We start from the raw sequence: 18268 nt of genomic DNA, 5'->3' as shown, positions 1-18268 counted from the left end.
ATTCCCGTTTACATGCGGCCGTGCATACTCCGATTAATGTAACCGGTGGTAGATTTGTTTGACTGTGTAAACGCAGGCTCCCTCTTTCATTCCTTCACCCACATTCTTGACAAGGTCCCCGTTGCGATATTTGCGCATATCCAAAAACCTGTTGATATCCAAGTCTTTCATAATGTTTAATAGTGGGTGTGTTTCTCCTTTCCGACAAGGAACGTGGGCTTTTCTTTTGGGCATCTCTGCAAACTGTCGGCTGGTTGGTTTGTGTACAACACACAGAGCTGGCTGTAAACAGGCAAGAGGCCGTGGAGTTGTGTGTCACAAACAATACCCCTTTTACATAACCCATATCAAATTCAGAATATTGTCATATTTTGAATGATAGTGGAATATGAAGCCGGGATTTTAGACTTTTAGTCCCTGGAACTACTTTTCAAGGAGCTAAAAGGTACCTTTAGCCCACTGTTGTCTGCGTTTCCAGGTTTTGTCTCACTACGAATATTTGCTGCTGCATAGTATTTACTGATGCACGTTGGATGTAATGAATTAAATTCAGAAGAGTATAATGAAACTAAAAGCATCTGTCTCCACAGTAAATCATCTGAGTGTTTGATGGTTATTTATTTGTGCTTTAGATGGTTACCGCCGTGAAACAATCAGAAAATAACTTTTCTTTCTCTCATTCACAGCACCACCACGATGTCTCCCGCTTCTCTTTTTTCTCTCTTTTTTATATGACTTATCAAACAAAGAGAAATGCTCTACCCTGGTCCTAAAATGGTCCTAAATCAGAAAAGTTCTTGTTTATGAATGAGTCGGTACAGTTGAAGCAGCGGTCATCCCTGCAAACTCCACCCCGAAAGTTCCGATACCGACCAGGGCCTTTTTGGGGGGTAAAAAGGCCCCGTAAAATGTCCCCAGAACATAATATAGACCTTGGTCCCTGCAGTCGAAACGCAATGAGTTCCTCGAAAGGTTCTTAGTTCCTGGGTAATTTCCTGCGGTGGAAAACGGGGCTTTCGAGTGCATGTAAACGTAGTCAATGTTTACTCCTCAGCCATCCGCTGCTTTGTCTTTATCTAGAAAGGTGCATGCTTTTCATGATCTATCTCCCAGCAACATGCCTGAGGACACACACACACACTCACCAAAACAAAAAAATGGCCTTTAACAGCACATACTGCTGGGTTCCTATTTAGAGGCTGGAGTAGAGGGTGGGGGTGAGGGTGAGGGTGAGGGTGGGGGTGGGGTCCACAAAAGTCATTTACAGTACGGGTCAGTACATCTGAAAGCCTTTACCACTTCAGCCAAATTCTTTGTCTCCCTCATTCACAGCTAGTTATCTAGAGCGCAGGCTTCACAAAGGCAATTGGCATTATATTGTCCGCGCTGACATTAACCCCTGATATTTTCACTGCTCTCCATTAAAGTCCTCTTTTCCTTCTCAATTACCAGGCAATTCCCACAGAGCGAGGGGTCACACAAACCACGGAGAGATACTTAGATACTTTCTAACAAAGACAGAAAGAAGGAAAAGAAACATAAACTGCAACGGCGATTAGTTCCGTTTTTTTTGTCTTCGTTTTGGACACAAAGGTCTTTAACAGCCCAGATAAGGGCCGCTCTTAAGCTGTTTTTTACCTGTTCCCCGCCAAAACGGCAGCCCATTCATGTCCCATTTTCCACACTGTCATCCTTCCGCATCGCTTTGTGTTGACAGAAAACTGGAGGAATGTGGACCAAATTAATGTTAACAACAGGTTCATTTTGTTCGCACTTGCAGGCCGTACATGACATGTTTTATTGTGTGGACTCTATCCGAGGAAGATATTTCAGAAGGGTTAAACTGAGGTCAGCTGAATAGTTGCACGGCTTAATGATAACAATGGTTGCTCAGAGGGTCACTTGGCTAGGTTCAGCATTTCCAGACTAAAGCAGGTCAGACTTGAGGCCCTATCTAATCTTAAGAGGTGTGATGAAATTACTCTGTCATGCTTAGTTTTTAGTCGGAAAAATAATTCACATGGTATTATTGTATGACAAAGGATGTCTCGACCTGATTTCAACATTTCCATAAGCACTATTTCATAATTTAATACATTTCTAGACCTGACTGAAATTGACAGAAGATGAATTTTGTGAGACATATCATGGTTCTTAGTGCTTTAGAGGGTCAAGAGGTCAGCTAAGTCCCTCATTGTCAGCACTTCTTCAACAGTGCTTTAAACATGCTAGACAGTATTTGACATGCTTAAAATACACCTTTTAAAAAACAGATGACTTTTTTTGTGGCACATTTACCAAATGTGTTAAGAGTAACATCCATGCATATTTGCATATTTGCATACTCTGGCACACTAAATTGGGGTTTCCACCAAAGTTCCCAGGACTTTTAGTCCCTGGAACTACTTTTCCAGGAACTAAAAGGTTCCTTCAGCCCACTGTTGTCTGTGTTTCAACCGCGGTCTAAAGACCTGGGAAGATTAGGCAAATGTCCGCCTGTTTCCTCTAAAAAACATGTTAAAAAATAAACCTTAGAGAAGATAAACATTGGGTTTTGTCTCACTGTGACGTCGATATTTATTGCTGCATATACTAACGGATGTAATGAATGAAATGCAGAGGAGGAAACTGAAACTAAGAGCGTCTGTCTCCACAGTAAATTATCTGTTTGATGGTTATTTATTTGAGCTTTAGAACGTACCCGCCATGAAACGATGAGAAAATACATTTTCTTTCTCTCATTCACAGCACTGTCTCCATTTTCTAATGTTACCGTTCGCCCTCGTGTACTTCCTTGTTTATGAATGAAGCGGTACTCAAGTTGAAGCAGTGACACTGTGTGTTTGAACAATCAGCGAAGGTCATCCCTGCAAACTCCATCCCGAACACCCCGTACTTTCAGAAAGTACTACAACCCGACCGAGGCCTTTTGGGGGGGTAAAAAGGCCACATAAAATGTCCCCAGAACTTAATTTAGATCTTGATCCCTGCGGTGGAAACGCAATGAGTTCTTCAAAAGGTTCTTAGTTCTGGGGGAAAGTTCCTGCGGTGGAAACAGGGCTTAACATGACTTTGGTGTCCTCATTAGTACTTTTTCATCCGCTGGTGGTCCTTCGACTCTGGCCAAGCCACCTGTATCTGAGGACAGCATGCAAGTCCTCAATCAGCAGGTGAAGCTTCACATTTCTGTAGCAGTGAACCCAGTGACAGCCTCACACACACCCTTTTCTCCCCATCTGTCAGGCTAAGGAATGCCAGTGACTGAGGAGTCCTTGGGGCTGTCGACGGACGGGCCTGTGTGCAGACAGAGCAGACCCCCGCTCACCTGCATACAGCAGACCCTCCCTGCCCCCAAACCAAAAGACAGCAGCACACTGTGTCCGTCCTCACTGCCTGTTTCTGCTTTTAGACTGTGGCTATACAACAACATCCACTGATCGAATCTTTCTATTTATAAGACCTCTTAGAGTTCGTTGTTCAGCCTCTCCCCTCAGTCATACTGTTACCACGCATCGTCTTAGGTTGTTAGCTGGAACATTAAAGACGTTTTTGGATCCAGAGTGATATTTCTCCTCATTACCATAAATAGACTAATCAAGTCTTCTTAACCTTTGTTCCAAAAATGAAATGAAATGCAACAGACTGCATCATAAAATGGCCACTAAAATCTAATCGAGTGGTGATAATATCCCCCTCAGCCTTGTTTTGCCAGAGTGTGCAGGGTTGTTTTGGCACTTTCTGTGCGCGTCCACATGGCCCAGGGTCAAGGAGTGTTACAGCTCCAGTGAGTGTGCTGCTCGTGCAGCCTGGTGCTGCGATGTATCATGTGAGCTCACAGCATGGGCCCTACATCCTCCACAGCTATTCCTGTCAGTGTAAAATCATGAGAACCACTTTAACCAGCACACGGCTGGCCAGAGGCTAATATCTCGGCTCGGTGCAGCGCCAAGTCTGCTCTCTCCGACAGCCCAACTGTCTGGCTATATGTTCCAAAATAAATTAGATTTCTGTCTTTGTGGGTTTTAATTTGATGTTTGTCCACTGGAGGTCTGGAGCCAGACAGATGAGTGTTTGAGTGTTAAAGCCGGGATAGAAGTGACAAAAATCCCTTTGCAATGGCCTTTGTGAGGAGGTGGAATGTCCAAACAAACACTTTCCCAGGGTTAGGGTGATTCAGAGAGCGATCCCAATAGGCTGTCAGCTTGAGCCCTGCAACTCATTACTGACTGTGCTGAGCTGATTTACAATCACACTGTGCTATAAGTTGTGTCAAACTCTTGTTTTATATCACTTGGATTTGCAGTGAATTACAGTCAATGTTGCTTAGCTTAAAAAAATAGCTATGGATTTGTCTTTGCCCAAAGTCTGTAAAATGAGCTACACAGTACATCATTAAAGGTGCAGTTCACCGAAAAAGAGAAAAAACATGCAATTTCCATGTAAAGATGATGGTGAAGATCATTTAATTATTTTATAAATACTTCTTTCTTTATTTCAGTATACAAAATAACAGTATGTACATCCACGCAAAAGTGGTTTACAAAATCCATGAGTTCAGCTCATATGCTCTGAAAAATAGAATATATTTTTGAACTGCATGTCAGACATAAAGGAGAAAATGCACCATTTCACAAAGTCCTTAATGGTCTCTTCTCTCAATCCACAGGGATGCAGGCATGTCAAGATCCACACAGGACACACGGTGAGAGTCCAAAACGTCAACCACAAAAAATGGTCCACGATTGAAAAGTACTTTGAAGTTCCCTTTGTGTTCCTTTTTTCCCCTATTGTCCATTGCTGCAGAGGAAAAAAAGTTTTTATAGTACCTAAAAAAAGTACCACGCGGATCCATCAGAACCCTTCGCTTTCTGTGGAATGAAGCCAAACATAAGTCTCTGTCTAGTGAGGGGAAAAGACAATCCCTCTCCTCCAGCATAATATCCAATATTATTTCTTTTTTATTAGAGATATAATAAAATAGACTTTCAAGATCCCTGTTAGGGGGATTTATAATCATTAACAAGAAAAAGGAAATACCCAGGAGGACGGCGGTCTTCACGTAAACTGGCACTGTCGCCACACTCCCCACGTCCAGGTTTGTGAAGCGAAAAAAGCTCAGAAGCCCAATTGGCAATTTTGGAGATACAAAAATGATACTGACAAGAATAGATCACGTCTCGTTGAGATAAACATGCTAAAGCTTAAGACAAAAGTAAGCCTTCTTGGTATTGTAGTGCTTTGGTTAATCTGTAGCCTCGGGTGGCCTGGTACAAGTAGAGGAACCGCTGGCGGGCGCAGACTCATTTGCAGACATATCGCTCCACGATCCGCTCGCACTTCTTGCAGGTGACGTAGCAGCACCAGTGGTACTTGCAGTGGCAGCGCTCCACCAGCTTCTCCGTGTACGGGTTGTAGCCACGGCCGCAGCACATCAGGTCACAGCTGTCACTGCCGAGGGAGGTTTTGTTGCACTGTCTGAAATTAGCATAGACAAAAAAAGGGAAAATGTTAGATTAGACATTTTATTTTGTGTTACAACTAGGGCTGTCAAAGTTAATGCGATAACGTGAAACTAGAAAACCTAAGGAATCCAGTGGTACCAACCATGTCATGCTAGCTTGTCACAAAGGAGGCTAAATAACGGTCCATTTTGCCGAGGAAAAACTGGCATGGCCATTTTCAAAGGGGTCCCTTTACCTCTGACCTTAAGATATGTGAATGAAAATGGGTTCTCTGGGTACCCACGAGTCTCCCCTTTACAGACATGCCCACTTTATGATAATCACATGCAGGGCAAGTAAGACTTTTGGGGCAAGTCATAGTCAAGTCAGCACACTGACACACTGACAGCTGTTGTTGCCTGTTGGGCTTGAGTTTGCCATGTTATGATTTGAGCATATGTTTTTATGTGAGGGTTTCTGTCAATATTTGTAATTGTTTTGTGTTGTTAATTGATTTCCAATAATAAATATATACATACATTTGCATAAAGCAAGCATATTTGCCAACTCCCATGTTGATAAGAGTATTAAATACTTGACAAATCTGCCTTAAGATAAAAAAAATTTAATAAATTGACAGCCCTAGTTACAACTATGCATTTTTGCTTCAACAAGATAGAGAAAAGGGACAACCCGCTATGAACGCTAACATATTTTCAGTTTGGTTTCCTGCCTAAGACAATTAGGTTTACAGCTTCATTCTAAAATATTTTGTAGAGCCCACAATAGTCCTTTTAAAAGAGCTTGACCGTCCTGTGTGCCTTAACCTTTTGAGCAGTGGATGCTTGGGCGCCTCTCCATTACGGAAGCCTAAAGCGTCTTGAATGAGCAGAGAATAGCCCCGTCGTAAATCACACTGAATACACAGGGCTGCCCTCCCTTTCTTTAGCTTGTCTTCTCCACATAATTGCATTGTTTTATGATGGCAGAGTGTTAATGACCAGCGCGGTGAGGGAGACAGGGAGGCTGCCACGGGAGCGAAGGAGGAGGAGGAAGACAGGTTTATTACATCGGTGGGAGCTGGGAAGTAGACAGAAACCCCACACATGTTATGCTTCGTCAGGAGCGAGATTTCGTTAGATCACTTCTGTGCTGTAAGTGGAGAAAGAGGACAGGACTGTACTCTCTACAGTTCACATGTGCTGGTTTAAGCAGGGCACAGTAATGTAATTTAAGACTAAAGCATAGGCTTCAATAGCATGTCTCTTCCCAGGGTCATGACACTCTTTTTGTACCAGTGATCACATTTTATCCATTAGGAACTGCTGCTAAAATTAACTTTCGCTGTCCCAGATTCTCTCGTTCTATCTACCGCTCTCAGGTCTTGTGAATGGGTCAGAGCTAGCAATGCAGACAGGAGCAAGGTCAATTCAAGTGTAAAAACTGATAAAACCTCTCCTCAAGTGGCCACCATCGGTAAGATGACATTGTGACCACGTGATGAGTGTTGTGACGCAGGGAGGTTTGAGAATCCCTCCAATTCAATTCGCCCAGACACCTATGGGAATAATCAATACCCAGGCACATACACTCACACTTACTCACACGCAAACATCAGCGTCACGCGTTCATGTAACAATGGCAGCAAAGCAGGCGCCTCATGATTTGTTAAATGCACCAATGTCGCAGACTGCGCGTGGCTGCTGCGTTATCAGGATGCAGACGAGGGACGAGTTGTGCACAGTGAGTGTCCTTGACAAGAAGCATTTCTTCTGGTTATCTGTAGAGTGGCCTATGGCTGAGGGACACATGATATGACGGTCATATGATGTATGACATTTATAATATACAACAACATCACGTGCCATTTAGTGGAGCTTTTTTATCCTCAGTTGGTTTCTCATGCCATGTTTGCTTGCTGTTGACATTGAAGCATGCTAAAGTACACGTGGATCTGCAAAGCATTGCATTTATTCTTATAAAGTGTGGTATGTCTGGTTTAACAAACATATTATCAGCGGGGTGATATTGGTGATCAAGTTTTTATACTTTAAACAGAGAAACTTAAAGGGCAGGTCCATTATTTGGGATTTTTTTTAGTTTTTTATAACATTCTGTAGCTTCCCAGTGGTGTTCCTTGTGTTTCAAATCTGATAATTCAAATTTTGGTTGAAGTATGTATGTTTTAGTGCAAAAATGATGACATTCTACACAGTATATACATCCTTATGGTCAGTGTCTTATATACAGTAACTTAGATGGCGGTCGGCACGCTCCCAGTTTGGAGAAGTAGACAGGAGTAGCTAAGCAATGTACTGCTTTGGATGGCACGAACACGAACAAACTAACTGATTGATGCAGCGGTAGACCAGCAACTATGTTCTGAGAGGTAAAATTACTGTTTTTGTGAATGGAGTTTGGTGGCTTTGAAGACAGCATTATAACGGCTTCAGTTCTCCGTCAGAAAGGGCTGTCTGATGGCGAGGTAAAGCCGTGAAAATATTCTAAATATAGAGTACACTTAAACTGATATTGATTTTTTTAGGTGACTAAAATACGTTTTTCTGCTGCTCCCGTCCACAGCCGCTTTACCTCGCTGTCAGACAGCCCTTTCCAGCGGAGAACTGAATCTGTTATATCATTCTCTTCAAAGCCACCAGACTCCATTCACAAAAACATACATTTTACTTTGCAGAACACAGGAATATACTGTATATACAACCCCACTTTAAAAAATCCAAACTAACCCTTTCAGTTATTTCCAAACTTAGTAAACTTGCCTCAGCTAGTACTAGCATTCACATTATTCATAACCTTATTGATTAGCTTATGTTGGTAACCTTCGCCACGGCTGAGTGCGCATTTCCATTTGAAAAAAATAAATAACGGAAAACGATACAGATGGACCCGCGCTTTAAAGGCAGGGTTGGTAAAGATTTTAGAAACATTTTTTGTTATATTAAGTGAAATTCTCATTACATTCTGACAGAAATCTATAAATCAAATGTCGAATGTAATGATTGGATGGTCTGCCTGCCTGCCTGCCTGCGCACACTCTGTCAGTGCACTTATTGCCCGTCACCATAGACAGCTGTGAGTACTAACAATAGCCATGTTCGCCGTTCACGTTCATTATGATGTTTATGTTCATAATGCTAATTTTGGGCGTGTGTCTTTTGAGGGAGGCCTAAAGGGATAGACTGTCAGTGTTGCCGACTCGGCGACTTTCTCTCCAGATTTAGGGACTTTTGGAGCTAGTGCTGCTAGCTGCTTTCATAGGAAAAGAGTTGGCAAAACTGGGCTCGTTTTTTCGGCTGCATCATTTTTAAAAATCTAATGTACTTTTGCTAGTTCCTAAAGATCGCCCGGCGTGCCTTTAAGCAAACTCACTAGTCAAGTCTGTGCAATGCAATTCAAAATTAATCAGCAAAGCCTGAGATAGGAAAAATTGAAAAATTCAATAAGCTTGCAAGAAGAGTGCTTCGTATTTGTGCCATATTTCTCTGGTATTGGTTGGCCAGATCTCAGCCTATACGTCAGACCCTCAGACAAATTGGCTCCTTGCTGCCCACGAACTTCTCACAGAGCACAAACCAGCAACACTGTCCCAACTAAAACACTGGAGCTGAGCGGTGTAAATAAACCTTTATCTTTGGCCGACTAGTTCCCCATTTGTGCGGCCCTCTCCAATCGATATCAGCTCGAGTGCACTCAGTCCTAAAAATAATATAGCATTAGATAGCGGGACAACGACTCCAGTCACAGCGACACATGCTCAGACAAGCCACAGACGGAGCACTCTCAGGGGCCGCTGGTTGTTATCAGCCAGCCTGCAAACTACCACCAAGGCAGGACGGCACTTCACTAGAGTCAACATCCTGGATGACTAGACATTCAGGATCGGTCATTTCCTGTTTGTCAGCTGCGTGGGACTGTCACTGATATGAGTCGGACCAAACAACAGAAATCTATCACTACCACCAAATATCCCCCTCTTTCTCCTGCACACTCACAGTCAAACACAAGGATGTGACGTGGCAGTCTCACCTGTCCTGTGTGCCGATGGAGCCCTGCTTGTCATTCTGAACACAGAAGTCCGAGGAGCTCTGCAGGTAGACCAGCTCGTTCTCCCTCACCGGCCTGATGTCAATGTCTTTGGGTACCAGCTGCTTGCGTGTCCCCATAGGCCGGTGAACAACTTTGGTGGCAGACAGGTACTTTGTCTTCAGGTCCATGGCGATCTCCCGTAGGTCTTGCAGGCCTCTCCAGCAGGTCCTTATGGAGCAGGAGCCGGACACACCATGACATTTACACTTCATCACCAGCGCATCTCTCAATGCCTAGACATGATGACATTGATACAAATAAGATACAGTCCACATCAGGCATAGAATCCATAATACATTTACAATTTAAATTGTTGTGCCCAGTTCAAGAAAAACATGTAAAACTTATTTAGAAATATTTTGCACTTGTTTTACGTCGAGTAACAATGTGGCCACATTGCTTACTTGTCTTCCGACTTCGCTGTTGTGTAGGTGCATCAGTTTGTTGGCATGGGAGCCCGCACGCTTCATCTTCATGGGCGCGTCGGAGAACTTGGAGCCCATGATCAAGCCGTAGTGCAGGTTGTCAGCGCAGCCGCCCCAGCGATAGCCAGGCTCTGGGATCTCTGCGGGAATAGGACCGCACGAGCACACACGCAAATCTCCAGAAGTGCACGCCCGTGCTATGGTGTGGCTGATGGTTGCTGCGGACAGGGCGTAGACAAATGCAGCCTCTCTTGTTCCTGTCGAAACAGAAGAAGCCCAAATTATATAGGTGAAAATAGAAGACTGACAATGCAGACATCAAAGCCATTCTCGAGTTCAATGCTAACACTTTTGCACAAATTACAGTCAGCCAGTTATTAGGGCTAATGATTATTTTCATTGTCAATTCTTTTCTCGATTAGCCGAGTAATCTGGCCTATTAAATGCCAGATTTATAGTTTCCATAGTAGCCAAAAGTGACGTCGTCAGAAGTCTTGTTTTTTCCACCCAACAGTTCAAAACTCAAGTTTGCAATCACACAAAATAAAGAAAAGCAGCAAATCGTCACATTTTATAACATGTTTGGCATTTTTTCTTGAAAAATTACTTTAAAGGGAAACACCAACTAAATTCAGAATTCCTATGTTATTTCCATGGCCTAGTAAAGTTCAGTTAACATGAGCTCCTCTCTCTCAAAGCCAGAAACCAGAGAAGCCGCAGTGCAGCGCAGCAGGCTGATGTGTTCTTCTGTCTGTCTGTCTCCATCTCCCCTGTTTCAGTGCCCTGGACAGTGCCACGCGCACACACCTCTAAATATAACAAACAGCGATATTCATCTGAAAATAACTAATAATAATTCATGTTGAATAATGAATAATGTTGTGGGAGTATTCCTTATTTCATGGGCTATTTTGGGATTTACACATTATTATTACATACTTGATTTGGAGGTCGAATACCATGGCAACGGTCAAAGCTGCGAAGCATTTGAGTCAGCCCTTCCTATGGCATCAGTTTGAGTTTTAGCATTCTAGTTTGGGGTTTTGGGAGAGAGTTGTTCATGTATATTATAATATTTTTTGGACTGTCTTAGACCATAGGAATAACATGTGTGAATTTTGAAAATGGGCGTAGTTCCCCTTTAACAATTAATCAATTAAAATAGTTGATTATTTTAATTTTCAGCTCTAGCAGTTAGTAGTATCAAAGCCCCTGTTGGTTCAGATATGTTATACATGAAATAATATTTACGTAACATATACCAGTACAATGTGTGAATATTCTGTCTGAAACAATCTGATTTAGTGAGATTAATCTGTTTTTCTACTCTGGTTTCCAGAATACTACCATTTGTTATAATGTATTTTTTAGGTCCTAGCATGAAGCGTATAATGTCCAGCTTGAATTTATGCTTGTTCCAATGATGAAAAGTTATTACAGCAAATCAAAACATCCACAGAACGTTCTCAAATCACTTCTGTTGTATAATCAACTCTGCTATATGTCTGTCCTATTTCCCTCTTGCAGTTCTACTGTCTCAGTGAATAAAATGAAATTGAGTGCACAAAATTAAACCATCAAACATAGTCCGTCGGTGCTCTCGAAGTAACACAGAGTGAGCACTGATGTAATTGGCGGTGATGTGCGTACACAGAAAGCACATATGTTAAAGGCCGGGGAGCAATTGGAAGTAAGGGAAGAAATCACGTATGACCGTGGGCTGGTTAGATCAAAGCCTTTCCCGGACAGAGATGAGCCATTTCCTGTTCGGTGCAGACTGTTCATTTGGCAAATGGCAGCCATGTACTTTCTGGGGAGTGCTGCACAGCTCCCCCACCCACAACCCAGCAACTGCCTCTGGCTGACTCAAGGTCCTTTTTTTTGCATTAGACTTTTGCAGCCAGACTGCGGTGCAAACAGGCGTGCAGTCAGATAATGCTGTGGATTTCGGAAATAACAAGCTCATTTTTATATCATGGATTTGGGGCTTCAGTACAGTACAGCTTCAGTACTTCCGTACAAGCCACTGGTGAAGGCTCCTTTGTAATAAATGATGGAATAATATGGCTGGCAGCAAAAAAGTGGAAAGATGGGGCAACATGTTGTCTTAGAACCAGAAATCCTTTTTCAAAAGGATATAATTCTGTACGCAGTCATGTTAAAATAAACAAATAAATCTATTGTGGCGGCCTGGAAACTAAGCAATGTACTGCAGTGGATGCCACGTTAGTTCAGATCCGAAAGTCACGCAATAACACAAACAAACTAACCGATTAATGTAGCGATGACAGCGGTATAACGGGTTCAGCTCCCTGTCGGAAAGGACTGTCTGATGGCAACGTGAAGCTGTGAAAATATTCTAAATATGGCGTACACTTAAAATTATATAGATTTTTTTAGGTGACTAAAATAAGTTTTTCTGCTGCTCCCGGCCACAGCCCCTTTACTTCGCTGTCAGACAGCTCTTTCCAGCAGTCTTAGAACCAGAGGTCCTTTTTGAAAAGGACATAATTCTGTATCAAAGTTATTTAGATCGCAGTTATGTTAATACAAACAGATAAATCTATTGTGGCTGAGGATCATTTCACCAGTTACTGAACTGCATGCAGCACTTAAAGACCTCGGCTTTGGATATTCATTGCATGTCAATGACCGTAAACATCAGACTCTTGTGGGTAAAAAACTTGGAGTGGCTCTTTGGAAACAAAAGCATCCGTGCCGTCGTTCAAAACTGTTTATAATGTGACCATACCTCGGTCGAGGTCTGGCCGATACTTGGTAGCGTCAACGGGGATGTCGATGGAGGAGCAGTTCCAACGCATATCAGCAAAGGTCTTCTGACATGTTTTCTTGACTTCGCGGGCGGCTGTGATGATGGTTTGCATGAGCTCCAGGTTGCTGCGGCACAGCTGAGCTTGGGAGGACACCATGCCGGGCAGCAGCTTACAGTGTTGGGTCTGGTTGACGTGTAAAGATGTAGGGGCGTGTGATATCGACCTAAACACAAACAAAATGTATTGGTCAGTATGCATTATACAACATTCTTAATGCGGCAGTAGGCAGAATGTTTTTCTGGCATCATTGGGCAAAAAATTCACAATAACCTTTCAGCATATTGTAATTCAAGTGTTCTGAGAGAAAACTAGACTTCTGCACCTCCTCATGGCTCTGTTTTCAAGCTTTAAAAAATCTAGCCCGTGACGGGAGACTTTGGCCAATCACAGGTCATTTCAGAGAGAGAGCCAACTATTGGTTGTTCATTCAGCGGAGGCAGCTGTCAATCACTCGCGAACTCTGATCAAACGGTCAAACTAGGCAGCGCTGATCAAATATGAATCAATATTCTGCAACTGTTATCCCTATTTCCCACGTAAAATGTTTTCAGAAACATCTTGTATTGTACTGTTTAGCTGTAAAATGAAAAAGTTTGCTCCGGCTGGTGGGCTGTGCTTGGTATTTCCTCAACTGATCTCAACATGGAGGCCGGGTCACAAACTTTCTCATTTTACAGTTAAACATAACCTGATGACAAAGATGTTCCTGAAAAAATTTACGGCGAGAAATACGCATTACAGTAACAGAATATTGATTCATATTTGATCAGCGTTGCCTAGTTTGACGGTTTGATCGGAGTTATCGAGTGATTGACAGCTGCTCAGAGACGGCAGGCTGCAGCTCGGCTCTGATTGGTTGTTTTCCTCCGGTCTGTTAAATCTTGCAGATGCAATTAGGAGCACCGGAGGACACGGAGGCACATGATATTTTTCAGATTACCTGTCTGATGCACTACTGTCAGGATAGTGACCATTTTATAAAGTTAACTTGTTTTAATCATATTCGCTCCAATCTCGCCTACTGCTGCTTTAATTGCGCAGGTGATAATATTGTGTATGATTGCTTTATTTTTTTGTTTGTTTTATGAGTTGTAAAATGATCGCGTTTATGGGAATAAGAAAGCTATGAGTCTTAGTTACAGCGGCGTGTTAGCGATTTGAGTTTGTCGTGTATACACATTTCGAGCCTCTGAGACACATCAGAGCAAACAATTGAAAAATTGAAACAGATAATGCTTCAGGCAGGGAAATATTTTGGCCCGCGTTGCAGAGAAGAGCCATCTTATCACAGCGAGAATCCCGAAGGAAAGCCAGCCGAGGATTCATAAAACATAAGTGACACGTTCTTGGCACGGGGCTTTTCTTTTGTCGAAGCACAGAAGAGGCTTCAAGATATTCCGAGAAATATAAAAAAAACACTAAATTCAGATCCACAGTCCGATAGATCCCTCACATTTGCATTTTCCATCACAGAAAGCATCGTCCTCAGCTCGACATGAATCATCTGTTTACAGACTATTAAAGGGTGCACACATTTGATTCAAAGGTTTTAAAGTTATTGAGTATTAAGTTAATAGAGAAACCACAGGCAGAGCAGGTCAGCTCTGATCTCTGCTCTCTGTGCCTGCTGAGAGTTCGTGAGAACCGTGCAGCGCCGCCTGCTCCTCGGCCTGTTTTGCATTATAGGGGGCCGAGGGGCCGCCACTCTGTGCCCAATGATAAGCTGTGACTCTGCTGGGCCGGTGGTAACCCGGCACTCACAGGTGTTTACAGCCGCATCTGTTTTACATTGCACCGCTGTGCATTATCAAGACTGTAAGAGAGCTTAGATTTAGCACATGCCATCCCGACTCTCATGGGCACATCTGCTTAAGTCTTCCCACTGTGAGAATTACAACCACTCGTGCTGATAAGAAGCCACGGATAGTTTTGGAAAAGCCAAAGCCAAAAAGTCGTGTTTTCAGTGCTCCGACAAACGGATAAAAACTCGAGAAAGAGAAACCTTGAAGAGTTTATAAGAATGCCAAACAACACCACGCAAAACATTCAATCGAAACATAAACAAATTTAAAAAATAGCAACTCGGGAATTTTACGGACTTTCCAAAAATATGGTGAAAATTATTGTTTACTTTCACGCCGCCATAAAAACAGCGTGGTGCTCTGTTCGAGCAATCAACATTTGTGTCACATTTATAGCATTGCAGCTTCCCTCTGCAGGACATTTTTACACTGATTGAGGCCTAACTAGACTACACACACTGGCACTGTCTGCGCCACCATGGCGCCTCGTCATCGCCATCTTATTTTCTATTCTTATCTTCTTCTGAGGGGACATTTGGTCTGAGATCTTGGAACGGAAATATGCACGCCGTGTTCTTTTACGGAAGCTGCAATAAAGTTAATAAAACCAAAAGAACTGCCAGCTAATCTACTGTCCCCTTCATCAGATACACATGCACAGAACACACAGCCTCTCCCTCGATCAGGAGCAACCTGAGGAATGTTTGGGGCCTGTTTCAAAGCTGCCACGGGCCCTCCACTCCATAAAACACTGCAGAAAGAGGCCGCACAATATCTTCATGAGGTCATCGTCATCCGTTTGGACATCGTTTGAATGTAAAGCCGGTGAAAGTGCCTAAAGAACGAGACGAGTATTATACTTACAGCCATTTGATGCCGGAGCAGACCTGAGACAGCAGCAGAGCCGTGAGCACACCCAGAGGCAGGACATGAGAGCTGCTCCTCATGGTTGGACAGTGGCTCCAGTTCACACAGGACACAAATACAAAGGGCTGTTTGGGCTTCTTGGCTCAGGCTCACAGGTCAACTCTCATGGCACGGCCTCCTCTTCTAAACCCTGGAATAAATGACATAAATATGATCAATTACTTGGCAGATTTGAAGTATTTTTTGTCTTGAAGCGCTGATGAATACTTTTACGTTTAAGAACCACTGAGAGTCTTTGTGTGCGCCCTGAAGCTTCACAAGGTTTTTGAAAAGATAGTTTAAAAACAGATCAAATCTGATGAAGGAATATTTTAGTTCTACGTCAGCAATCTGAAACATTACGCACACATTAAATGAAGAATAACTAAAATGGAAATGAGAAAAATTGTCGTGCTTTAAGAAAAAATACTTTCAAGACAGCTCTCTAAGCATTCAGGCACACAGTTAAAAAAATCCAACCACCTTCTACGTGCAAATAAACACAAGGGACAAGACAAGTAACTGCAATGAAACCTTAAAGACAAAGAAATCTCTACATTTTCATGAAGCTGTGGTACAGATTGTGTGTCAGAAGGCACAACTCTGACAGTGATTTTAAAATGATTTTATTCTGCTTTCTGTCGTTTTTTTACGTTGTATTCCAGATGTTTGGTGGTGAGGTTTAAATACATGTTGCATACAATCACATGAGCTTTTTACTAAACTTTGAGCCAGTAGCATTCAGACAAAGAGGTCTTATTACTTCCTGTGATTAAACTTGATTTGCCTGTCTCTAATTGTAATTCAGTTCTCACCTCTACTCCACTTGGGGAAAATGTAAAGAATTTGACATAGAGTGATAGCAGTGGGATCTTCAGTCAGCCATCAGAAGCATTAGGATCTGATAGGCTGTGAGCTGCTGATAAGACATCTCTTTGAAGAGAGAAAGCTGCTGATAAAGGGCCTTTGATTGGCGAAACTGTGTGATATTAATTATTTAAATGAGCTAAACTGAAACTCGTTTCTCTTGGCCAACTACTTTCCACGCACATACTGACCGATAGACTAGAATAATGAGCCTATCTTATTATAGGCCACTATCTATTAAAAACAAGGTATTTCCTGAGCATTTGCAGTCTTTGTAAATAAATCAAGTGGATTAACTGTTTAAATTTACACTGTGCCAAAGTGGGCTGAATGGCAGCTCCTGTTTCCCCCTGAAAGATAAAGCCTGATAGCTTTACACACACACGCACACACACACACCATCCGATGTGTGTCTCTCACCGAGCCAAGATAAGCTGAGCAGGACGCACCATCATATTTCAATTCTTAACTATCCGAGGGGATCTAATTCACTAACAAAGTCGAAAACCCGAAATAGGTACCTTAACCCATTGCCTTTGGTCGTGTCATAAATTACAGAAGTACTGGTCTGAAATATTATGTGAAAAGGAAAAGATATTTGATAAGGATTTATAAATTAATCTTTGATTTTAGGAATCCCAAGTACAAATATAAACTACTGCAGCCAACAAAAGGTTATATAACATTCTTACATTTGCTCAGTGGATCAGTGATAAGAAACCTTCTGTCCAAGCCTGGCGAAAAGTCATATTTGAGATGGTCCCTTTGGAATATCTCACAAATATCCTACATGCCCAAAGTAGATCAGTTCCACAATATCTGGCAGCTCTATCTGAATTATATTGGACCTGAACTCTCTTCCATTATCTCACAAGGAGTCTCTTGAACATGAATTCATATATCCTGTGACTTCCCTGCACTATGGACTATTTCCTATGACCTCCTACATACATTTTTTTTTTTATCTAAGCTGTACCAGTGTTTGTTGTTGTTGCTTTTTTTATTGTATTTGTGAAAATAAGAAAACCCAATGAACATATTAGTGGGAAAAAACAACTAACAAAGTCGGACAATGATATATTTATAATAATATTATAATAAATGTCGTTTGCCAATCTGAAGTCAAGTGTTCGTGAAGAGAAAGTCTTAAGAAGCAGGTTGCGCGTAAATTGATATGTTAGCCTACATGAAATAAAAAAATAATAAAAAACTGAATCTTTGGAAAGTAAAGTGGAATAAAAGCAGTTAACCATGATTTCTCACACCTTAAATCTTTACTACACATCTCCCTCACTTTTTCTCCCCAGCAGATAAATCCCCTACAGTCAAATTCTGGACACAAAACAATCAGCACTAAACTCAATGATCCTAAACGTTCAATCTTTTTCGTGCGTAAAGACGCAACAACTGTTCCTCCATGCAGCCAAACTAGTTCCACCTCACCTTTGCAGCGGCGCTCAGCTTTCACCGTTGAACAAAAAACAGAAAAAAATCTCCCTGCAAGTCGGAATATCCTTTCAGAGTGTTGTCTGTGTAAGTATCAGCCAGATGCATGAGTAAAATCCAGCATGGGAGAGTAGTAGAGTAGCTCCGGACAGGTACGCATGGTGTGAGTGAGTGCGAGTTGGACAGAGAGGGCTGAGCAGAGGAGAGCAGAGGAGAGGAGAGGGAGTGAGTGAGTGAGTGAGTGAGTGTGGGCAGACTCGGACTCAGCTTTAAAGTACTACCCCTGCCCTGCTTTGATCTCACTGCTGATGTCACACCAGCATTAGCATAAGAAGGCACGCTGCACCAGAGACCAGAGCACACCTACTTCGAAAAATAGTCAAGTCAAGCCAAGTCAAATTTATTTCTATAGCACATTTAAAGGTCCCATATGATGCTCA

The 18268-nt window shown here is 42.4% G+C and overlaps 1 protein-coding gene across 1 annotated transcript; it reads right to left on the bottom strand.

Annotated features, from left to right (window-relative positions):
* Positions 1 to 4469: 4469 nt before the first annotated feature.
* wnt11 (wingless-type MMTV integration site family, member 11) lies at positions 4470 to 18067 on the bottom strand. The gene is made up of 6 exons (XM_074610920.1): positions 17826 to 18067; positions 15474 to 15666; positions 12726 to 12970; positions 9953 to 10230; positions 9489 to 9781; positions 4470 to 5475 (listed from the first exon to the last, which is right to left on the bottom strand). Exons 2-6 carry the CDS (start codon positions 15554 to 15556, stop codon positions 5301 to 5303), a joined length of 1074 nt encoding a protein of 357 aa, XP_074467021.1. The 5' UTR covers positions 15557 to 15666; positions 17826 to 18067; the 3' UTR covers positions 4470 to 5300.
* Positions 18068 to 18268: the final 201 nt, after the last annotated feature.

This window comes from Sebastes fasciatus, chromosome 16, assembly GCF_043250625.1.
Source record: "Sebastes fasciatus isolate fSebFas1 chromosome 16, fSebFas1.pri, whole genome shotgun sequence".
NCBI classification, from domain to species: domain Eukaryota; kingdom Metazoa; phylum Chordata; class Actinopteri; order Perciformes; family Sebastidae; genus Sebastes; species Sebastes fasciatus.
This window is presented reverse-complemented; position numbering and strand designations above follow the sequence as displayed.